This window comes from Hyperolius riggenbachi, chromosome 1 (assembly GCF_040937935.1).
Source record: "Hyperolius riggenbachi isolate aHypRig1 chromosome 1, aHypRig1.pri, whole genome shotgun sequence".
NCBI classification, from domain to species: domain Eukaryota; kingdom Metazoa; phylum Chordata; class Amphibia; order Anura; family Hyperoliidae; genus Hyperolius; species Hyperolius riggenbachi.
This window is the reverse complement of record NC_090646.1, coordinates 489,379,284-489,404,481: the sequence shown is the minus strand read 5'-3', so window position 1 is coordinate 489,404,481 and position 25,198 is coordinate 489,379,284. Positions and strand designations below refer to the sequence as shown.

The window sequence follows — 25,198 nt, the reverse complement described above, 5'->3', positions numbered from 1 at the left end:
GATGTATTTCTGCTTTCTGTTGACTTCCTAGTGATTTACATAAAACACATAAAAAAAGCATGCAAAATGCATACAAAACGCATATGCAAGTTATGTATGCAAACTGCAAACGCATTAAAAACGCAAGAAAAACGCATGTGCAGGGGGAAACGCAAACGCGTATGCAGCAAAACGCTACGTTTCCCGCACTGCCTAGTGTGTTCCCAGCCTATAACTGGCAGCAGTGTACTATCCTTAAAATCAGGGATATTTCCTGCTTTACTGAAGGAAGCAATCATCAGGCCTCTCCTCAAAAAACCCTCCCTGGACCCAGATGCAATGACCAGCTACAGACCTGTCTCTAACCTTCCCTTTCTGGGCAAGCTAATTGAAAAAGCTGTTTACCTCCAGCTAGAAGCCAAAATCCTACAAAACAACAGTTATGACCCATTCCAGTCTGGCTTCAGGAAACACCACAGCACTGAAACGGCCCTCATCCAAATATGCAACCACCTGCTCATGGCAAGAGACAGAGGAGAGTGCTCCATCCTCATACTGCTAGACCTTTCTGCAGCCTTTGATACAGTTGACCATGACATCTTGATAAACAGGCTACAGGAATACTGCGGCATTGATGGCATAGTTCTTCAGTGGTTCCAATCCTTCTTGAGTGGCAGAACCCACAAAGTGTCTATGGGGCCCTTCCTGTCCACCCCTGTATCACTTAGGTATGGGGTGCCCCAGGGCTCAATCCTCTCTCCCCTGCTTTTCACGATTTACATGTTACCGCTGGGAAAACTAATCAAAAAACATGGCCTGACATACCACTGCTATGCAGACGACACTCAACTATATCTTTCCTTCAAGCCTGGTGTGACAGACCCAACTCTAACTATAAACGCCTGCTTACGTGAACTACAGCAATGGATGAATGACAACTGGCTGAAACTAAATGCAGACAAAACTGAAGTCCTTCTGATAGGAGGGCAGAGCATGATAACAAAACAACTTAACTTGCAGTCTTCACCACTGGGAATAGGAGGCACGGATCTGCGCAGCTCTGATCATGTGCGTAGCCTGGGAGTTCTAATTGATTGGGATTTAAACTTTAGAACTCAAATCTCTGCTGTGGTGAAATCATCCTATTTTCACCTGAAGAACATTGCAAAAATCAAGCACCTCATACCCCCAGAAGATCTGCCAACCTTAGTCCACGCCTTCATCACATCTCGACTGGACTACTGCAATGCTCTCTACACTGGCCTTCCAAAAAAGGTCTTGTACCGACTACAGCTGATACAGAATACTGCTGCCAGACTGCTAACCAACCAACCCCGTCACTGCCACATAACGCCAGTCCTGCACTCCCTTCACTGGCTACCTATAGAATGGAGGGTCCTATTCAAGATCGGCCTACTGACATTTAAATCCCTGAATAATTTAGGCCCTGGATACATGAAAGATATGTTGCAGCTGCGTAGCAATCCCCGCATTCTCAGATCAACAGGTTCTAATAATCTAGTCATACCCAGAGTCCACTTGGAAACTTTTGGTCCCAGAGCCTTCTGTCATGCTGCCCCTACGTTTTGGAACTCCTTACCTCAACAGATCAGGACAGCTCCATCCCTGGATGTGTTTAAATCCAGACTGAAAACCCACCTGTTCAGTTTGGCATTTGCAGAAATATAACTTTTGTTGTGTGAATACTTCATCCTACTAATTACTGAATCTGAGAGAGCCTAAGCGCTTTGAGTCCTATGGGAGAAAAGCGCTATAGAAATGTTATTGTATTGTATTATTATTGTATTGTATTATTGTATTTGTCCATGAGAGCAGCTATATTTGCTCCTTACAGGAACTCCTGCCTTTTTCTGCTGCACGGAGGATGGTTCTTCAAGGACAACCTGAACCAAGTTCAGTATTCTTTATTCACATCTACATGTTCTTTGATAAACAATTCCATTCCAGTTTGCTGGTTATCATGCTGATCTTTTGGCTTTAGATTAAATGAGCCACACTTCTGCAAGAAGCATGCAGCCAATGAAGTGAGATCAGAGGCAGAACACGTGATCTGCATACTACTTCTGGGTCAGTGATTTAGAAATCATTACATTCAAATGATCAACACAACTTCCAGGCATGTAAGATTGGAGTCAGCAATGGCATTCTCCATATTACCCTAGACATTAGATGACAGTCATCTGGTCTGGCCATTGTTGATCTTACATTTTCCATGTGTGCAGTGCATGATAGTTAAATGCTTGCTGTGGGAAAGAACAGCTGAGTTGGCATACTTGAAAATTGCTACTGTTCTTGTGTGAGATAACTACTGTTGGTAGCATCTATTGCAAGCTTGCCACTCATTGCCCTCATTCCTGCCCCTCCCCTCTCTTTTGGCAGTATTATTAACACTAAGCACCTCTGTGCTGCCTATCAGAATTCAGCAACATCGATCTGGGTTGATACATTAGGACATCAGACACTGCATAGACAGCACTACCTGATAGTCACACTAATGTGCTGCACAGCAGTGAGTTCTGACTACTCACTGCTGCACATATTTAGAGCACAACGCAGTGCCTTTCCATTTAGCACAGTAGCATGGGCCAGCGCAGTAATGGAGAGCAACTCAGGTGCATTGTGTTTGTATAAATAGCATGACCACCTGTGCAGAGTGAATGTGCTCGGGCCTTAAAGTGACCTGAGCACCAGAGTTTCAAAGAGGAACTTACTCAGAGGTACACACCTAGCCGCTCACTCTTCCAATGAACTTCGCCTAACCGCCCCCCGCATCACCCAGTCCCATGCACGCCTCCAGGACTTCTCAAGAGCTGCTCCAACACTATGGAACTCCCTACCTCCACCCATTAGGACAGTCCCCTCCTTCAACATCTTCAAGAAGGCCCTCAAAACTCACCTTTTCACTCTGGCCTACTACCCCTCACAAGTCCTCTAAACCCACAGCTGAACTCAGATCCCCTACCTTTTGTGTCCTTACCTCTCCCTCTAGATTGTAAGCCTTTGGGCAGGGTCCTCCTCCTTTTGTGTCCTACCTGATCATGCACCTCCATTACTGTGAACCCATGCTATGCATTTGAGTGAACCTAACTTGCCTAATCTCCATGCTCCCATCCAGTGACTGACTAAGCATTACCTTGTACTCATACTGTGCTGCATGATCTGGTCTTTCTTGTATTCAGGTATTGTCATTTTGCTGTATGCCACCCCTAAATATTGTCTGTAACCTAAACTAATGTCCAGCGCTGCGTAATATGTTGGAGCTTTATAAATACAATTAATACATAAATAAATAAACTTCAGCCTAAACAAACATACTGTCATTAAGTTACATTAGTTATGTTAATTAACCTCCCTGGCGTTCTATTAAGATCGCTAGGGAGGCTGCGCAGCAGTATTTTTCGGATTTTTTTAAATTATGTAGCTAGCCTAGCGCTAGCTACATGATTCCCCTCTCCCTGCCGCATCCCTCCCACCCCTCCGATCGCCGCCGGCGCGCTTGCCCATAAGGAAATCCCGTTCTAAACGGGATTTCCTTTAGGGCTTCCCCCGTCGCAATGGCGACGAGCGGAATGACGTCATCGACGTCATGGCGTCACAGGGAGTCCCGATCCACCCCTCAGCGCTGCCTGGCACTGATTGGCCAGGCTGTGCACGGGGTCTCGGGGGGGGGGGGGGGGCTGCGGGCTGTTACGCGGCGCGTAGCAGCGGAGCGGCAGCGATCGTCCCTAACAATTTGCTTGCTGCGTGTTTAAAAAAAATTTATGAAAATCAGCACAGCGGGGCCTGAGCGGTGCCCTCCGGCGGTCATGGACGAGCTGAGCTCGTCCATACCGCCAAGAAGGTTAAAATAGATAGGTAATATAATTTCTTACCCACCCTGTTTTAAAAGAACAGGCAAATGTTTGATTTCATGAAGACAGCCATCTTTTTGGTTGAAAGGAGGTGACAGGGAGCATGAGACACAGTTCCAACTGTCCTGTGTCCTGATCACCCCTCCCACTTGCTAAGCAACGAGAACAACAACATAGGAAATCCCATCATGCTTTGCACAGCATCAGGGGAAAAATGCCCAGGCAGTTTTATTTGATGGGGCGAAGATTAGATTCTGTGAAGCTAAAAATAAGGCTTAGATAAGAAAAACAAAGTTCGGATGCTGTGAAACTCTTAAAGAAACATCAAGCCTTTTCAGTGCTGCGGAGTAGATTTTTAGTCTGGAGGTTCACTTTAAGAAAAAAACAAAAACCTCCACATAAGTAGGCACCCTGTAGGTAAGTAATGATGCTCTCCTTCCCCAACAATGGCACACACCATTACGAACCTCCATATGGGGACATTGATTTTAAAAAGAAAATATTCTGGTTATCAGGTCACTTCAAGGCAAGTTGAGGATGAGTGCACAATTCTACCGACAGTAGCATATGGTAGCTAGATTTTATATGCAAATGGAGCTGCTCTTGTGTATTTCTGGGGTCTTTTATGGTTCCTCCTCTATGTGCAAGTCTAGGGGTCATGTATAGAATCCAAGTGTATCCCATACTCCCAAATTAGGGTGAGAAAACTCTCCCCAGCATGGAAGGCATTAACTGTAAGATGGGAAAGGCACTGCAATATAACCAAAGTTTAGAGGTGACCAGAACACAATGGGCATGATTCACAAAGCTTTTTCACTTGTGTTCCTCTGTTTTCACCTTATCTATGTTACATTTGTAAGCTCCCAAAGAGCAAAAATCTAATATAATAAAGGTAAGAAAAGTCATATTGAAATTAAGTTAATCAGAAACAACTTACTTTGAGTGATTGTTTTGCTTGTAAATATGCTGAAAGGTTATTTTTATTAATTAGGTGATAAATACAGTGAGTCATTTATGAGAAGTTTTGCGAATAGAGCCCAATATAGTGATCAGAAAAGTATTTTTATTGATTTATATTTACAGTGTGCCTCTATATACAGTGGCTTGCGAAAGTATTCGGCCCCCTTGAAGTTTTCCACATTTGTCATATTACTGCCACAAACATGAATCAATTCTATTGGAATTCCAAGTGAAAGACCAATACAAAGTGGTGTACACGGGAGAAGTGGAACGAAAATCATACATGATTCCAAACATTCTTTACAAATCAATAACTGCAAAATGGGGTGTGCACAATTATTCAGCCCCCTTTGGTCTGAGTGCAGTCAGTTGCCCATAGACATTGCCTGATGAGTGCTAATGACTAAATAGAGTGCACCTGTGTGTAATCTAATGTCAGTACATTAGATTTTTTACAAATCAATAACTGCAAAGTGGGGTGTGCGTAACAGGGTTGCCAACCTCATTTCGAATTTTTGCAGGACAAAAGGTTAAAAAAATTCTGGACGCCTAATTTTTTGGACGGACAGGGGGCGGAGTCAGGGGCGGAGTCAATAGCGTACTCTCGGAAGGGTTGGGCTAAAGGTGTGTAGTTGTAGTCACAATATTTACATAAATTGCACACACATAAAGTGCAGTAATATTAAATCTGTATGATGAAGAACATTTAAAACAAGACTGAGGTGGAGAGGGGACGGTGTAGATAGAGTAATGCTTACCTCTGGCTTCTTCCAGCTCGCTGCAGTTTATAATTTCCCTCACTGTGGTTCAGATTCCCTTCATAGTGCCACTGTCCCCTCTGAAACATCCAGCTACTGCACATGCGTGGGCCCATCTGCACACCTCCTCTATGCGCACGTGCAGTTTAAGTTTCTATGAACTTTGCAAGTATCGAAGACTTTCGGGCCAAGTGAGCGCCACAGGAGCGCGATAGAGGAGGCACGCAGATTCACCCACGCATGCACAGTAGCCGGATCTTTCATTAGGGGACAGCAGCACCATGGAGGTAATTGCAACCACAGCAAGGGACCTGATAGACTGCTGAGGGCTGGAAGAAGTCCCAGCCAACCTTCCTGCTTGTGTATGGATGTCCCAGGCTATACTGCAGGAAGTGAACTTCCATCAGAAACACACAGAACTGCTGCTGCTGCTATACTAGATCTGAGCAGCTCACAACAGTTCATTTATTATCAAATGAAACAAATGCCCTTGCCCTGATTACTACTTCTCTCTCTCAGTGCCAACAGACTGATATTATTACACCAAGCTCTGCTCCTGTCTCCTCTCTTGATGCTTAGGAGAGAAAAGAGCAATAATTCTCGCCCTCCACACAACAGTAAACACTGGCAGCCTTGCTGGTTATCTTTCTGTAGAATTGCTTCCCTTCCCCCGTACCTCCTGCGACCCCGAGACATCTTCCAACAGTAATAAATGCTGCTGCACTTTCACCAACTCTCTCTCTCTCTCACAGTGCAGATCAGGGCATATTCGTGTTAGCTGACAGGATGGAGGAGAAGTTTGCACGGGCCGGCAATGCTAGGGGCCATAGATAGCGATCTCCTCCTGTCTCTGTACTGTCCGGGTAGTCGGAAGCTGGGGCTGTGTGTTGGCGTGGCATTTTCGGCTGGCTGCCTCTCTTCTATTTGCTGAAGAGAGGTGCCAGTTAAAAATGGAGGCTAATGATTGGTGGGAGGACGGGGCAGCAGCCTGAAGCTTATGCTGCGGCCACCCGGGATCTTTTCTAACCGCGATCCCTGTCTCTGCCGCGCATGCGTACATGCGAATGCGCCGCAGCCAGCCGATTTCACATATTTTGACGGACTCTAATCCCCAACTACGGACAGAGACGGACAAGCAAAATTTAAGGGCATTTGTACGGACTGTCCGTCCATAGACGGACGGTTGGCAACCCTGGTGCGTAACTATTCAGCCCCCTGAATCAATACTTTGTAGAACCACCTTTTGCTGCCATTACAGTTGCCGGTCTTATAGAGTATGTCTCTACCAGCTTTGCACATCTGGAGACTGAAATCCTTGCCCATTCTTCTTTGCAAAACAGCTCCAGCTCAGTCAGATTAGATGGACAACGTTTGTGAACAGCAGTTTTCAGATCTTGCCACAGCTTCTCGATTGGATTTAGATCTGGACTTTGACTTTGCCATTCTAACACATGGATATGTTTTGTTTTAAACCATTCCATTGTTGCCCTGGCTTTATGTTTAGGGTTGTTGTCCTGCTGGAAGGTGAACCTCCACCCCAGTCTCAAGTCTATTGCAGACTCCAAGAGGTTTTCTTCAAGATTGCCCTGTATTTGGCTCCATCCATCTTCCCAACAACTTTGACCAGCTTCCCTGTCCCTGCTGAAGAGAAGCAACCCCAGAGCATGATGCTGGAACCACGATATTTGACAGAGGGGATGGTGTGTTCTGAGTGATCTGCAGTGTTAGTTTTCTGCCACACATAGCGTTTTGCATTTTGGCCAAAAAGTTCCATTTTGGTCTTATCTGACCAGAGCCCCTTCTTCCACATGTTTGCTGTGTCCCCCACATGGCTTGTGGCAAACTGCAAACGGAACTTCTTATGCTTTTCTGTTAACAGTGGCTTTCTTCTTGCCACTCTTCTATAAGAGCCAACTTTGTGCAGTGCATGACTAATAGTTGTCCTATGGACAGATTCCCCCACCTGAGCTGTAGATCTCTGCAGCTCGTCCAGAGTCACCATGGGCCTCTTGACTGCATTTCTGATTAGTGCTCTCCTTGTTCGGCCTGTGAGTTTAGGTGGACGGCATTGTAAGGTAGGTTTACAGTTGTGCCATACTCCTTCCATTTCTGAATGATCACGTGAACAGTGCTCCGTGGGATGTTCAAGGCTTTGGAAATCTTTTTGTAGCCTAAGCCTGCTTTAAATTTCTCAATAACTTTATCCCTGACCTGTTTTGTGTGTTCTTTGGACTTCATGGTGTTGTTGCTCCCAAAATTCTCTTAGACAACCTCTGAGGCCGTCACAGAGCAGCTGTATTTGTACTGACATTAGATTACACACAGGTGCACTCTATTTAGTCAATAGCACTCATCAGGCAATGTCTATGGGCAACTGACTGCACTCAGACCAAAGGGGGCTAAATAATTACGCACACCCCACTTTGCAGTTATTGATTTGTAAAAAATGTTTGGAATCATGTATGGTTTTTGTTCCACTTCTCACGTGTACACCACTTTGTATTGGTCTTTCACGTGGAATTCCAATAAAATTGATTCATGTTTGTGGCAGTAATGTGACAAAATGTGGAAAACTTCAAGGGGGCCGAATACTTTTGCAAGCCACTGTATCTTTTTATCTCCAGTATAGCAAACAATTCAGGACTACAGGAGGTCAAATCCTTGCAATGAATCCATGTCCAACAGTTTATGGAGTGAACCTCAGGCTGAGTTGTAAATTGTACAAGCTCCTTCCACTTTTCCCATTATCTCACTGTCGCCACGTTTAGTCATGTGATATTGGATAGAATTAGAGGACATCAAAATCACAATAAAATAAGTAGCACTGTTCCCACCTAAATTCTGAACACTATACAAATTCCACTAGCAAAAATCATGTTTTTTTAATCTTTTTTTCTTTATTCACAAACCTTCAAGATTGCAGGCAAACATGTGAACACAATTTCGGGATTCCAAATCACGTACAGAGACTGCCTGACACGTTTTTCACGGTCAAAGACCGCTTCCTCAGAGGCAAACTGTATACACACACACAGCTGTCGACCCAAAAGACGTATACCACTGCAAGTTGCAGTCCATGGATGCGCTTTGCGCGCATGGAATCGTCGGTGATTACTTGCTTCTTTTACTAACCAGATTGTGGTGATATACGCCTTTTGGGTCGACAGTTGATGTGTATGTATACTGTATGCCTCTGAGTAAGCGGTTTTTGACTGTGAACCACGTGTCAGGCAGTCTCTTTATGTGATTTGGAATCCCGAAATTGTGTTCACATGTTTGCCTGCAATCTTGAAGATTTGTGAATAAAGAATAAAAGATTAAAAAAAACATGATTTTTGCTAGTGGAATTTGTATAGTGTTCAGAATTAGAGGACACCTGTCTAGTGACGGTTGGCCAGTGTGTGCATCTTAATGATGTAGGAAGGGGTAGATACAATGCAGACTCAGGTGTGAATCTCACTCCACAAGCTGTTCATAAAAAACCCAATGATTTTTGCTAGTGGAATTTGTATAGTGTTTAGAATTAGAGGACACCTGTCTAGTGACGGTTGGCCAGTGTGTGCATCTTAATGATGTAGGAAGGGGTAGATACAATGCAGACTCAGGTGTGAATCTCACTCCATAAGCTGTAGGGCACAGGTTCACTTTAGGCAGTCACAGCTTGTCATGATTCGGTCCCTGCCTTCTAGTAGGACCCATAGTCCTAGAGCATAGTTTCTCAACCTGTGGTACGCGTACCCCAGGGGGTACTTCTGAGGGTTCCAGGGGGTACTCAGGCTTGATATACTTAACCAAAAATAACAAATTTAGAGTTTTAGAAAATGATAAATCTTATTTAAACACCACCAAATTAGTATTTTAGCTAATTAAAAGCAATAGTAAAAGCTTGGAAATGGTTTTAAACCAATTATAATGTACTACGATTAAATATATATTTGTCAAGGGGTACTTGTGATAATGTTTACTATGCTAGGGGGAACTTAGTGAGTATATGGTTTTAAAAGGGGTACATACCAATAAAATGTTGAGAAACACTGTCCTAGAGCACTGGCTTTATTGGATTTGCAACATGTGGAGATCAGTTACGTGTTTTTATGATCAGTATGTTGTGTGCTCACTATGTCTGGGTTTTGTCTATACATCAGGTATGGCTCAGTAAAAACAGTGCACTCTTCATATAGCCGATAGCATTTTTTCTATCTTGGAATTTTGGAGATCATAATGGAATAAAGATCTCAGTCCAAAAGAAAGAGGAGATGATGGGCATCAACTGCATAAAAGACCCTTTATTGTGGTGGGTAAACACAGTGGTTACAGCAGTGGGGGGAGGACAAAAATTGTACAAGCTCCTTCCACTTTTCCCATTATCTCACTGTCGCCACGTTTAGTCATGTGATATTGGATAGAATTAGAGGACATCAAAATCACAATAAAATAAGTAGCACTGTTCCCACCTAAATTCTGAACACTATACAAATTCCACTAGCAAAAATCATGTTTTTTTAATCTTTTTTTCTTTATTCACAAACCTTCAAGATTGCAGGCAAACATGTGAACACAATTTCGGGATTCCAAATCACGTACAGAGACTGCCTGACACGTTTTTCACGGTCAAAGACCGCTTCCTCAGAGGCAAACTGTATACACACACACAGCTGTCGACCCAAAAGACGTATACCACTGCAAGTTGCAGTCCATGGATGCGCTTTGCGCGCATGGAATCGTCGGTGATTACTTGCTTCTTTTACTAACCAGATTGTGGTGATATACGCCTTTTGGGTCGACAGTTGATGTGTATGTATACTGTATGCCTCTGAGTAAGCGGTTTTTGACTGTGAACCACGTGTCAGGCAGTCTCTTTATGTGATTTGGAATCCCGAAATTGTGTTCACATGTTTGCCTGCAATCTTGAAGATTTGTGAATAAAGAATAAAAGATTAAAAAAAACATGATTTTTGCTAGTGGAATTTGTATAGTGTTCAGAATTAGAGGACACCTGTCTAGTGACGGTTGGCCAGTGTGTGCATCTTAATGATGTAGGAAGGGGTAGATACAATGCAGACTCAGGTGTGAATCTCACTCCATAAGCTGTAGGGCACAGGTTCACTTTAGGCAGTCACAGCTTGTCATGATTCGGTCCCTGCCTTCTAGTAGGACCCATAGTCCTAGAGCATAGTTTCTCAACCTGTGGTACGCGTACCCCAGGGGGTACTTCTGAGGGTTCCAGGGGGTACTCAGGCTTGATATACTTAACCAAAAATAACAAATTTAGAGTTTTAGAAAATGATAAATCTTATTTAAACACCACCAAATTAGTATTTTAGCTAATTAAAAGCAATAGTAAAAGCTTGGAAATGGTTTTAAACCAATTATAATGTACTACGATTAAATATATATTTGTCAAGGGGTACTTGTGATAATGTTTACTATGCTAGGGGGAACTTAGTGAGTATATGGTTTTAAAAGGGGTACATACCAATAAAATGTTGAGAAACACTGTCCTAGAGCACTGGCTTTATTGGATTTGCAACATGTGGAGATCAGTTACGTGTTTTTATGATCAGTATGTTGTGTGCTCACTATGTCTGGGTTTTGTCTATACATCAGGTATGGCTCAGTAAAAACAGTGCACTCTTCATATAGCCGATAGCATTTTTTCTATCTTGGAATTTTGGAGATCATAATGGAATAAAGATCTCCCTCTAGTGGTCGGAGATTATAATGAAAGATAGATCTCCCTCTAGTTAATTTGAAATCTGTATGTTTACAACACTAATAGAAATACAATAAAACTAACAAATCAAACTAAACGAGAGTGTGCCATTAATCCTCACAGTATGTATAGGCAAACTGAAAACATTTAGTTTTTCTCAACAAAAGTGGAGCTTCCCTTTAAGGTAAATAATGTAATAATTACAAATGTGCTTACTGAAAATATGCTATATACTGTTGACCTTGTAAGGCCTTCTCTCTTATCAAGTGTGACAGTTGAGACAGTAAAGACATAAATTTCTGTTATTGTATTTATAATCACTGCCTTTCCTGGTTACCTTTTGTTTTGCAGACCTTAGTTATTGACCGTGTTGGCCGTCGGGCTCTGGTGATGGGAGGATACAGTCTGATGTCAGTATGGGCCATAGTTTTTATGGTTTCCTTGTCTCAGCAGGTACTAACAATGCACATATTCCTAACTTCTTACATTATGGAAATCGGAATCGCCTTTATTCGCCAAGGAAGCAGAAATGGCGTGCACAGAGTTGTTTGTGGTTCACATGGCCATAGCAGAGGAGCACAAGACAAACATAGCATTCACAGACTACAGATTACATTGACACAAGTGTGAGCTGCATACAGTGAGAGCATAGGGGGCAAGCATTAGGAACTCTAAAACAAAGCTACCCAGGGTTGCATGGAAGTTCAAGGTGGGCGTATGTGGAGCGGGCGTGTGCCACTTGAATTGATTGTTTTCCTGAGCTGCCTGGTTCTCTAAGGCCTTCTGAAGTCTCGCAGACTCCGCTGTGGGCGGCTAAATTCTGTTACTCCACCAGCAGAGCCTGCGAGGCTGCAGGGGGCCTTAGAGAACCTAGCGGCTCAGGAAAACAAACGTCTCCAGCAGCACGCGGGAGCTCAGAGGGTTGGAAGGTGCACAATGCCACCCGATGGCAGAAAATGAAAAACAGATAAATCTTCTACGGTATTTCATCTGCTCTATATACCACATATACTATATACACTACACTATATACTTTTTTCCCTGTACACAAACAGCTGCACATCATCCACTGACTCTGTCAAGGTCATCAAGTTTGCGGATGATACCACCATCCTAGGTCTCATTGGAGAAGAAGGGGAGTTTGTATATCGTAGCGAGATTGAGCGGATCCTCAGGTGGTGCACGGACAACAGACTGGTACTAAACGCAGCAAAAACAGTGGAACTGATTGTGGACTTCAGAAGGAATGCCCCATCTCCCCATCCAGTCTACATTGATGGCACTGAGGTCTCCAGAGTACGCAGCGCACGGTTCCTTGGCACCACCATCACTGAGAACTTAAAGAAAACCTGTACTGAAAATAAAAGTCAAAATAAGCATACACAAGTCATACTTACCTTCCATGTAGTCTACTCCTCAGTGTCTTTCTCCTGTCCCGCGTCCTATTTGTTCACTATGATCAAGGGAATTTTCCGTCCTCCATTTTGAAAATAGCCATTACCCATAACAGCTTTCTGGTCAGCACACAGTTAAACTGTAACATCGCTCACTTGAGCCATAGGGAAACATGGACATTACCTGGTACATCCGTTTTCCTCTCAGCTATAACTGACAGCAACTGATATTTTACTGACAGCAACTGATATATTTCAGATCTGACAAAATATTGTCAGAACTGGATGGGATTATTGTCAGAAGAAAATGGTGAGCTTCTGAGAGGAACTGATGGCAAGGTAACTCTGAAATGTTCATTTGAAGTTACCTCATGTGTCTATTTTAAATATTTTTACTCAGTACAGGTTCTCTTTAAGGTGGGATGTAAACACCTCCGTAACTCAAAAAAAAGCCCAGCAGAGACTGTTCTTCTTAAGGCAGCTGAGGAAGTTTGGAATGTCGCGGGAGCTAATGACTAGCTTCTACACGGCCACCATTGAGTCTGTCCTCTGCTCCTCCATCATTGTCTGGTACTCGGGGGCAAATACAAAGGACAAGCACAAACTTCAGAGGGTAATCAGCACCGCTGAGAAGATCATCGGGTCACCTCTGCCTCCCCTGGACCTCCTCCACACATCCAGAATGAGGTCCAGGGCCAACAGGATTACCGACGACCAATCCCACCCTGGCAGTGACTTCTTCGACCCCCTGCCCTAAGGCCGCCGCTACAGGACCATCCCCACCAAAACCACGAGGCACAGGAACACCTTCTTCCCCCAGGCAGTTCTCATACTCAACGAATGAGAGCATGCGTGCATGCCTGTAGTCCACACTGTCCCACTGTTCCACGTGTTACAATCGTATCACGCTACTCTGGCTACTCTGGCACAATGGGGCTGTTCAGCCACACTATGCTTTGTTACGGTTACTATCAATGTTGTTGTTATATTGTCGCTGTTAACTGTTGTATTACTATGTTGTATTCCTATACTGTTGTTGCAATACTGTTGCATTCCTATGTAGCTACTACTGATGCTGTTAACACGCACTACCATCCATGTCTGCCATGTGTCCACAAATAATTCCGGGTGCGGCACCTGTCGCACTTGGCGAATAAAGCTGATTCTGATTCTTCTGATTCTGATGTGAATGTACTATCCCAAAGCTGTGACTGTAAGTGGAACTCTGGCGCCCTGCACAAACCTTACACGTATAATGTGTCTATCCTGTTTAATGTAAATAATCCATGTACGTTTTTCCAATTAACAGACCTCTGGCAGATATTATATTAATAATTTAAATGCCTAAAAAGCTTTAAAGTCACTGTAGTTCCCCGTTAAATTGATTAACATATGCCCAAATATGAGTGACAAGTCACCTAATCTTTAGTTATGATGTGTATTTGTGGTTTATGAGTGATTTACTCATCATGTTGGGCTCTGGTGATTGGAAGATAAATACTTATTGCTACAAATAGTGTTGCTGAATGCAAAGTCATAAATGATTTTTCCTCCTTTCCAGGGAAGTATTACCTGGATGCCTTACCTCAGCATGGTCTGCATTTTTGCCTATATCCTGAGCTTTGGCATTGGTCCAGGTATGTACAGAGCTGGCTAGTGCCAGGCTTTAGCTTTTATAGGATATGTAAAGAACTGGGTGTGATGATAATGTGGAAGGGTGTGATAACATTTATGTTAATTTATGTTGAAGCTTGAAGATATATATATTAATTTTTATATCTACTGATTGTTAACATACTCCATCATTTTCCATAGCGCCTTACAATGAACACTGAATAAACGACATTGCTTATTAACTAATCCCCCTGCCATTCTCTAGGGCCAGTTTGGTGGACACCAGTTGACTTACTAGTATGTTTTTGGAATGTGTGAGAAAGTGAGTAACCAAAAAAGAAACTGACAAAGCCACAGGAAATGCATGTACATTTCACGCTTGTAGTTTCCATGATATAGAGCAGTTAATGTTGCTATAGTCTTATTTTGGCATCAGGCTTCATTGATTACAAAGGCTAATGGAAGGGTTATATGTCAGAAAGAAGTAAACTGGTAAGCAGGGAGGTTTGGGTATCAGTTAACATTAGTCATCAGGCAGGGTTTAATATTCAAGAGGGAAATTTGAGATAGGCATCAGGAAAGGGTTTTCATTGGAGATGAGGGTTCAAATTCTGAACAGCGTTCTGAATGCTTCAGATCAGAACAAATTTTTTTGCATATGTGGACAAATAACGGCGTTATCATTAGAGGGGCAGGTTAGGGTTAAGCATCCGTAGGAGGAAAAGGTTAAGCAGGGTGGTAGGGTTAATGTTAAGTGGAGAGGTTAAAGGTAGTGGTCAGGATGGAGATTAGGAAAGAGGTTACAGTAAACCAGAGCTGTCGTAAAAATAAGATTTGATAATCACCCGTGGCTTTCTCCAGCAGTATAAACATGCCTGAGTCCCACACCATCCTCCCACGGTCTGCCGTTGATAATGAAATTGATTCAAAATCTATTTGCAGTGTAGGCAGCCAGTGTAGATCACAGAGGGATCTATCTGCTGATTGATCTGGTGGCAATCAACCAGTGTATGGTTGTCTTTAGTCGAGCAACAGAAAAAAATCCGTAGACTGGTCTGCACCCAGCCAAGTGACCCTTGCAAGTAGGGAAGAATTTAACAAAACTGTGTAAATCTACTTAATGCGGGATTGTCGCCATAAAAATCAAATTTCAAAAGCAACTGGTCTGAGTGTATTAAGTGATAAAGATGCTAATCCTGCATTCAAAACTTTCAAAACTTTTTCTGCTGTTATGATTTGTAGTTATCACATACTAAAGCACTGGGCCTTTAGTAGTCAGTGCCAAACAGTTGCATGCGGGGAGTTCTTTTTATCTACCATATATTCCTCCTCTTCCATTTATTTCCCTGCCTAGCTTTCTATCTGAAACATGATCTCCTGCTCACTTGTGTTCACAAGCAAGGCTGAGGTGACTCAGCGATTGGAGGAGAAAAGAAAAAAAAGTAAAGGGCAGAAATGACATCAGGATTTTGCCTAAACTGTGGGCAAAAGACATGGTTCCCACCAGGAACAGAATTCTCTTCATGTACTATATAATATTCACTGAAATCAAAACGTGGACAGTACTTTCACGGTGGCCGGCGTGAAAGTACTGCGCATGCGCGATTAAAGCACGCATGCGCCGTACTGCCACGCCGGCCGCCGTGATGACGCGAGGCGGCCGGCGTGTGACGTCAGCCGCGTCATACGCAGAAGGAACAGCCCGACACTCAGCAGAGTGTCGCCCGGGCTCCGGCCGGTCAGCCATTCCGGAGCGGGGACTAGGAGAGGAGCCAGGACGCCGTCGTGGGACCTCCCGACCAGCACTAGGCTGGAAAAAGCCCCAGGTGAGTACAACTTTCTTTTTTTACTTGAGCTCGGAGTCCCTTTAAAGTTTTGGGGAAAAAAGAACCTTTTTAAAGGGAAAATTACAGGCACTGGTCTCTGAATCGCTTTATTGTTATTTGTTATTACAGTTTTGTTCATTTTTTTTAACCAACAGCTGGAGTCACAGGGATCATGCCAGCAGAGATATTTGATCAGATGGCACGCCCGGCGGCATACATGGTCTGTGGCTCCCTCATCTGGATTATGCTTTTCATTGTGGGGCTAGCATTTCCCTTCATTGTGGTGAGCAAAATGAACTTACTGTTTATTCACCTACAACTGTTCCTGTGTACTAATGGTCATTTCTTCCAAGTCTTTCATTTTTTTCTTTTAGTTTTTATAGAGTATAAGTGTTAGAACCTCTACCATATTGTTTTTGCTATCCATGTAGCTAATTCCCTTCACTTCCTGTCTCTGTGAGATCAGGGTATCACAGATAAAGGAAGTCAGGTACAGCACTGAAAATTTGGATAATGTTCTGCCTTTTCCCATGGCTGTTGACAAATTATTTTGAACTATAGTCCTTGTTGAAGAGATTTATCCTATTCCCTGTCCTTATGCACTAGTAAGGTAAGAATATTCTCTCCAACAGGTATTCAGACAGCAACAAAAACTAGAGAGTGCTTTTAACACTTTTCTGCTCTAGTCAAAACTGAAGGCAAAGTTTTACCTGGAGGTGGACTGTAAAGGCAACACACCAGACACTATTGACATGAATTACTACAACCATAGTAAGCAGCACCCCACCCCAATGCAGAAAAAACTCCTGCTTGCAATGGTGGCAAAATGTAAAACCTGTGAGCGCATCCACTAACTTTTAATGTCATATTATGAATTTATTAACTCCCCTCTGGCTGTAGTAGTGGATATTCAGTACAGAAAGTCCCCTACTCACAAACTACTCACGTTAAAATGTTTCAGAGAACAAAACAAAGTTGTCTTCATGTACAAAATATAAAATAGTGTTTTTTGTTTTTTTTTTTACATATTTTTGTTCGATGTTACAGTATTGTATAAACTAATATGAGGTTTTTTAAAACGCGTTAAAAGAACATTGAAAACAACCAAAAAACATAGTTTATAATATATACCCAAATCCAGAGTTGTCCGAATGTAAATAATCTATCTACATTTCACCATGTTTAAAGAAAACCTGTAACAACTACAAGAAAACCCTGGGGGTACTTACCTCAGGTGGGGGAAGTCTCTGGATCCTAATGAGGCTCCCCCGTTTTCCTTTGTCCCTTCAGCGCTGGCAGCCCCCAAACGGCGGACATTTAACCACTTCAGCCTTCAGTCGTTTTCACTTTATGCATCCGAGCAATGTTCACCTCCCATTCATTAGCCTATAACTTTATCACTCACTACTTATCACAATGAACTGATCTATATCTTGTTTTTTCCGCCACCAATTAGGCTTTCTTTGGGGGGTACGTTTTGCTAAGAGCCACTTTACTGTAAATGCATTTTAACAGGAAGTATAAGGAAAAAACGGAAAAAATTCATTATTTCTCAGGTTTCAGCCATTATAGTTTTAAAATAATACATGCCTCCATAATTAAAACCCACGTATTGTATTTGCCTAATAGTCCCGGGTATTACACCGTTTAAATTATGTCCCTATCACAATATATGGTGACAATATTTTATTTGGCAATAAAAGTGAATTTTTTCTGTCTTGCATCCATCACTATTTACGAGCTTATAGTAAAAAAAAAAAATAGAAATATTTCATCTTTACATTAATATTTAAAAAGTTTAGACCCATAGGTAAATATTTACGTGTTTTTTTTTATTGTAATGTTTTTTTTATTAAACATTTTATTTGAGTATTTTTGGGAGGGTTGGATGTAAATAGTAATTTTTTTATGTAACTATGTGTTTATTTTTATTTTTTTTACATGTGGATGTAGTTTTACTTTTTGGCCACAAGATGGCAACCTTGAGTTTGTATACATGACGTCACTCTAAGCGTAACATGTACGCTTAGAGGGACGTAGGGGTACGTAAGAGGCAGAAAAAGCGAGGCTTCCGAGAGAAGTGGTCGCTTTTTCTGCCAGGGAAAGGAATCCATGATCGAGCACCAAGTCCCGATTCATTGATTCCTGGGCTAACAATCCGCAACCAGGAGCGCACTTGCACGCGCGCGATCGGCCGCGAGAGCGAACATGGCCTTTTGGACGTAGCTTCTATGTCCAGAAGGCTTAAATGGTTAAATATTTACCTTCCCTGGCTCCAGCATAGGCGCATTAGCGGCTTTCTGTTCAGACTGAAATAGCCAAGCCCAATTGTGTCTGCGCAGTAGAGCGGACCCGATTAGGCTTAGCTATTTCCGCCTGAGCCCTAACAAAAAACTGTTACTGTGCCTGTGCTGGAGCCGGGGAAGGTAACTTTTGCATGCGCTACTGGCTACAAGGATGTCGGCTGTGGTTTTGGGGGGAGCCAGCGATGGAATGGAGGGACAGAGGAGGACGGGGGAAGCCTCATTCGAATCCAGATCCTTTCCCTTCCCGAGGTAAGTACTCCCAGGGGTGTATTACAGTGTCTCTTTAACACAGGACTAGGCTTAAAAAAAAATTAAAATACAAACAATATCACAAATGGGATTCTGTAAGCAGGGACCGCCTGTATATGGCGGAATCCATATCCCTACCAGTCCACATTGCTTACAATATTAGAGAAATGCCTTGCAAGAGGAGGCAGAGAATGCTTTTATAATGCAGTGTGAGACAAAGGGCTCTGCCAACCGCATGTCCCTAAAATGATGGGGTAGGTGAATAAAGGGATAAGGATGAAGCAGATGTTTTCGGCGTACAGCACCTGAGTTGGGCACTGCTATAGCTACAATGCTATAACCACCTGCCCGCCCATGGGTAATATGGAGTGCCAGCCCCCGAATTACTTCTCCCTTAGAGTTGCTAGGACATGGAGGGGAATAGTATTTAACGCCGCTGAGAATTTCAGTGGCAACAGAATGAGCCATCATTTGACTGACTCACCTAGTGCCTAACTCAGCGGTGTTATAATACGTAGGTACTGTATGTTTAATCCATTATCCTTATGGATGATAAGGATGCTGTGTGGTTAACCCCTTAAAGGGAATCTGAAGTGAAAATATACTTATGATATGATGAATTGTATGTGTAGTACATCTAAGAAATAAAACTTTAGCAGCAGAGATATGAGTCTAATATTGTTTCCAGTACAGGAAGAGTTAAGAAACTCCAGTTGTTATCTATGCAAAAGAGCTTCACTGAACTCTCCGACTTTGAAAGCTTTGTCTTCCGAAGCTTATTATCTCAACTGTCTGTCAATGTATTATGTTTTTTTCTGCAGAGGAAAGTTCAAAAGGTCATTAGCCAGCTCTTTGAAGTCATCTAGAATGCTGAGTGTAATGTGTAAACTGCAAATATTAGAGAATGATGCACTGTTATAAAAAACAACAACTATATAACTGAAAATAAAAATATGAGACTATTTTCTTTGCTACTGATGTTCTAGTAAATATCCGTACTACACAACCAATTCACAACCAATTCATTATATCGTATTTTTTTTCTCTTTAGTGTCACTTTAACAAGCAGTCCCTAATTCAGCTACCTCTGTTACCTTTTTATAGGACAGTCTTTAGGAATAACCATTTTTATGTCAGCTTTGTACTTTGCAGAGGCCAGGAAGATTTTCTATCTTTTTCCCCATGTGAGGTGCTTCCTCTGTGTATAAAGCCAGGTTGGGTGCTAAGGCCGAAGGCAGAGGAACCATACACTCGTGGGTCTTTTCCTTCGGCCACACAGCCTGGACATCTCGATAAGAGTTAGTTATAATCTCTAGCAGGACTTTTTTTTCCCCTTGGTTCTCCTCTTCTGTACTCCAACCGATTCAGAAGCTTTCCTCCGTAGGCTCCCTATACATGTCACATGACATTGAGAGCCTATGGAGAGGTGCTGCTGCAACTATGTAGTTGTGCTCCACTGTGGCCTCTCTGCCATTCAAGTGTCACCAGCACCACACCCAGTATTTTGCCCCCTGATTCATTGGATTCAGTTGGCTTCATGGAAGTACCGACACTGACTGCAGACTGTTTCCAATAGCAGACACTATTTAAATAATTTAGCCCCATTTACGGGGTCATTTATGTTTTCCGCCCCATTAAATCATGGTCTTGGTTTATAACTCATTTATGTTATAGCTATAGCCTAGCTATTTCTTCTCATTCCCTTACACATTGCTCTTAATACATTTATAATTCAATTATCCTTATGTAGACTTACTGTTGCTCTTCTGTTCCAGCAAGGTCTTGGTCACTTCTGCTATATTCCATTTATGGTTGTTTGTATCAGCACTGCACTTTACGTTGGATTCTTCCTCCCAGAGACCAAAGGAAAAACTCTTCTAGAGATTACTGAGGAATTTACAAAGCGCAAAGCTAAACCACATGAAGAGGGAAATGGCTGGATTGGACCTCAAGAGATTAAATCAACCATGCTATAATGGTGCTTCAAATCCAAAATCCTAGAAAACAGTGGGAGATATATTACCTGTCTGAGCTTTGCAGCTATTTCTTGAATGAAAAATATAGTCCCATTTCTAAGCTTTGGATAGAGTGCAAAGGTGCTAGAAGGTGTGAACGGGCAGTTTTGCAAGAAGCAAAATTGTACCCGCCACGACAAAGAGGTCAATTTCCTTGTATGACCACCTCTTGCCACAGCCCTCCATGCTGCACTCCTTCCTCCTAAAACGTCCTCTTTCACAGGCAGAACTTCTGCCGCAAAGGAGGATGTAACGGGAGGGTGGAGCCCTATGGCAAGAGGGGATCATACAGGTACGTTAACCCTCTCTGACGCAGCCCCTCCTCAGATATGAGCGAGTACAGTTTGCTTCTCATCCCTAGTGGCTAGGACCAGCAATAATGGTCGCTCTAAGTAGGATATATATGTACACTCCTTTTCTAGCGTGTGTGTTTTACTCCCAGTATTATCAGTATGTTGACAAGCGAGTTTAGGGTTGAACAGAGAATTATCATAACATGGAAATTTCTGTTAACTCAGGAAGTGAAATCTGCACTAGCAAATAAAAGCCACTAAGTTCTGTGAATCAGGTGGAAGATGAATAAGTAAAACAGCTGCTGGATAATTTTGACAGCTAGTGGCTTTCATTTGCTGTTATCGGTGTCACTCATATATTCAGAGTTTTGCACTTTAGAAACATTCTTGACTTAACCCTACATAAGACGGTGAGGTGATATGGTCACCTGTATTCAAGTTATCCTATAGTGCAGTGCTGTAAGCCAAGTATTTGCTAGTTCTAGTAACTGTGCAGCATTACTACCTTAGCAGTGAGCCCTGTTTTAGCAACAATGCTCTGATGACAACTGTGTGTCCCTCAAGTCAGGTGAATTGCAGGCTTATCGCCACCCACAGAGATGGATTAAGCTGATACGGAGCCCTAGGCAGAGTATCAGCTCAAGCCTTTTTCCCAAATTCCACACGTCCTTTTTGATAAGGAAAGAAGAAGGGGGGGAGGGGGGATCAGAAGTGGTAGCATCCAGCCAAGGTGGCATAGCAGGCCTGTTAATTTGAGCACCACTGTTAACCTAATGCATATTAACAGCTGTATGCTGTTTAGTATTTTATTTGGTTGTCGGTGTTTAGATAAATCAAACACTAGAAACTGATCGAAGGTGACTATTGGTTTGGGTTACCGATTATGGTTAGGCACTATTTTAGGTGGGTAATGGGTAGATTATGTGCATAAGTTAGGGTTGAGAGGTTTGTGTTAAGGTACATACACACATCAGATTTTTCCAAACGACCGGTCGTTTGACGTCTGAACGACGTTTGGCCGTCAAATCGGGCGTGTGTACAAACCATCGTTCAGCTGATAAGACTGGATTTGACCTATCCGTCAAGTGGATCCGTCAAAACCAGTGTTCTCAGCTAAACGACCGTTTGTACACACGCCTGATTTGACGTCCAAATGCCTGGTCCGAATCAGACGTGTGTACGCACCTTTAGGCATAAGGAAGAACTGTACATTGGGAGGATGGAGTGCAGAGTTAAAGAGAAACTCCAACCAAGAATTTAACTTTATCCCAATCAGTAGCTGATACCCCCTTTTACATGAGAAATCTATTGCTTTTCACAAACAGACCATCAGGGGGAGCTGTATGACTGATATTGTGGTGAAACCCCTCCCACAAGAAGCTCTGAGGACCGTAGTACTTTTGACAGTTTGCCACAATGTAACAAGGTTCACAGACAGGAAATAGCTATTTACAGCTGTCTCCAGAATCAGAATCAGAATTTTATTTTCCGCCAAGCACGACTGGGTCGTGCCCGGAATTGGGCTTGGCACGAGCAGGGCATAGAAACAGTAAATGACACACACCAGAGATAGCAATACATCAAAATAAATCGAATACAATACGGTACGGTACAGTAATTACATAACAGCCATTTCCAAAAAAAGAGTTCTGCAGTGCAAGCCTGCTTAAAAGACTATTCTAGCTAGTGAAGCAAGCGGCCTAAGGAGGGGCCGCTCTTCTTTTGGTGGTGGGGGATGGGAGTGAGTCCAGAGAGTTCAGTGATTTGACAGCTGAGGGGAAGAAGCTGTTCCTGTGCCTTGAGGTCCTGGTGTAGATGGCCCGATACCTCTGGCCTGAACGTAGACGACAGAAAAAGCGGGAGCCTGGGTGCGAAGGATCATTTGCGATCCGCAAGGCTCTGGAGCGCAGTCTGGTGTTGAAGAGTAGGTCCAGTGGGGGAAGTGGTTTTCCGATGATCCTTTCCGCTGATCTGATGACTCTCTGTAGCTTGTGTCTGTCGCTGGCAGAGGAGCCAGCGTACCAGACAAGGATAGAAGAACAGATAATGGATTCGATGGTGGCTGAGTAGAAGCTCGTCAGCAGTTTCTGGTCCATGCCGAACTTCCTCAGTTGGCGGAGGGAGAATAGTCTCTGCTGGGCTTTCCTCTGGATGTAGGTGGTGTTGGCCTTCCACCTCAGATCGTTGGAGACGGTTGTGCCTAGGAGACGGGCGCAGGGGACTCGTGCGACTTCCGTGCCGTCGATGTGGATTGGGGGTGGTGTGGGTGCACGCTTCCTAAAGTCGATGATCATCTCAACGTTTTTTTGCGGTGTTGAGAACCAGCCCGTTCTCCTTGCACCAGTTGCAGATTTTTTCAACCTGATGACGGTATGCCTGCTCATCGTTATTGGTGATGAGGCCCACAATGGTGGTATCATCTGCAAATTTGATAACTTTGACAACGGCCAAAACAGCTAGCAGCAGTTACATAACCTGCCCACAGTAAAAATGTAACCATGTAATAAATGTCAGAATGTAAATTGGGGAGAGGAAAGATTTTACAATGTGCAAACACTGACTAAATCATTTACACATAATTATTGTAAAAATTAAGCACTTTTTTTATTACACTATTTTCACTGAAGTTCCTCTTTAAGAATAAGGGAATACTGTACACTGGGGATAAAATAAACATCTGAGGCAGGTTTCAGATAAGCATCAAGAAGGCCATAACATGGTAAGGACTGTACTTTAGGGGGCGCCTGGAAGAGTCCACAGGCCCCTCCAGAACAACAGAAAAATCACAGAGATCTTAGGAGCCCTATATAGTGTAGTATTGAAAGGGAACCAGAGAGGAATGAAGTGTAAAAAATGGAAAACGCTTTTATACATACCTGGGGCTTCTTCCAGCCCCATAAGCCTGGATCGCTCCCACGTCGCCATCCTCCGCTTCCTCTATCGCCGGTACCGTGTCCCGTCACTTCCGGCGGACGCGGCCAATTGTCCGCATCACAGGGGCTCCCTCCATACCCTTACGCATGTGCCTGCGCAGTAGGCAGCCGCACGCGTAAGTGTGTGGAGGGAGCCCCTGTGATGCGGAGTATTGGCCGCGTCCGCCGGCCGACTGGTAGTAATGACGGCACCCGGTACCGGCGGATCCAGGCAGCGGAGGAAGGCGGCAAGGGAACGATCCATGCGTATGGGGCTGGAGGAAGCCCCAATAATGTATAAAAGCTTTTCTTTATCCTCTCTGGTTCTCTTTAAAGACACCAGGTCAATTCAGTATATATGAAAAATTGGTACTCACAACTGTGGATTGCAAAAATCGCAACCACAGTGTCAGGCTGTTGAGGAAAATCTGTCTTTCTCCTGTCATTTAGACGGGAGGGGGGGGGGGGAGGAGCGCATCTTCTCTCCCAGTTTAAGTTAAAAAGGGCATTGTTTAGGGATAGCCAAACAAAAGGAAAGACCACAATGAAAGTACTGCACAAAGCAATAGTGGATGATCGGTATCAGAACTGTACCAGTATTCCACCATCCTCACCAAGATCCCAAATCAACAGACAAATGAGTCAAATATTCGTGTATTCTGCCCCTGGACATCCACCAGGCTTTAGGCATCTGTCTAGGTTTTCTTGTGGATGATTTGCCTGTTACCCTTCTTTACCACTGCCCTAGCCTGTGTATTTGTGCAAAGGCCAGTATGTAAAGGACTGGAGGGATGTAGAAGGTGTAGTTGGGTTTCTACATCAGGAACTTCCAAGTGAATGTTGGGATGTGTAGGAGCTGAGGGAGCATAGTCTCCTACTGAGCTGCTAAGGCGATAAAGCTGCACAGTATACAACCTTGTCACATCCTATTTACTACGGATGGGATTAAACTCCTAGTATGATACGGTAGGTCTGGATAAATACGGTGCTGGTCTCATCTTAAGGGGAGCAATCTCAGGCTGCAGAGTCACAGGCTGCATAAAGTATCTATAGGTTTATAAGTGCTTTAAATATGTTGGGAAAAAAAGACTAATTTTGCTACCATTAACTTTTTTGTTTTTTCCATGTGATTGTAAACTTTTGAGTTTTGAACGTAAACATTAAAGTAACGTTAAAGTAATGATGTTTCTGCTAACAGGATTAATGAATGTGGTAACAACCTTAAACATAAACAGAGCATATTTTATTGCTGTGCAGTGTTTTATGTACCCTATAGATGGCATCCCCTGAAGACATTGATGGCAACG

General features: G+C 43.2%; 1 protein-coding gene across 3 annotated transcripts in view; it reads left to right on the top strand.

Moving 5' to 3' along the window:
* The window catches only part of SLC2A11 (solute carrier family 2 member 11), an 89,345-nt gene extending 67,332 nt beyond the window's left edge, over nucleotides 1-22,013 (top strand). For all 3 annotated transcript variants that reach the window (XM_068242645.1, XM_068242636.1, XM_068242650.1), the window contains 4 exons: nucleotides 11,634-11,735; nucleotides 14,238-14,313; nucleotides 16,272-16,399; nucleotides 20,447-22,013. In XM_068242645.1, the coding sequence (XP_068098746.1) occupies nucleotides 11,634-11,735; nucleotides 14,238-14,313; nucleotides 16,272-16,399; nucleotides 20,447-20,647 (507 nt within the window). In that variant the 3' untranslated portion in view covers nucleotides 20,648-22,013. The remainder of the gene's footprint in view (nucleotides 1-11,633; nucleotides 11,736-14,237; nucleotides 14,314-16,271; nucleotides 16,400-20,446) is intronic.
* The last annotated feature ends 3,185 nt before the right edge of the window (nucleotides 22,014-25,198 follow it).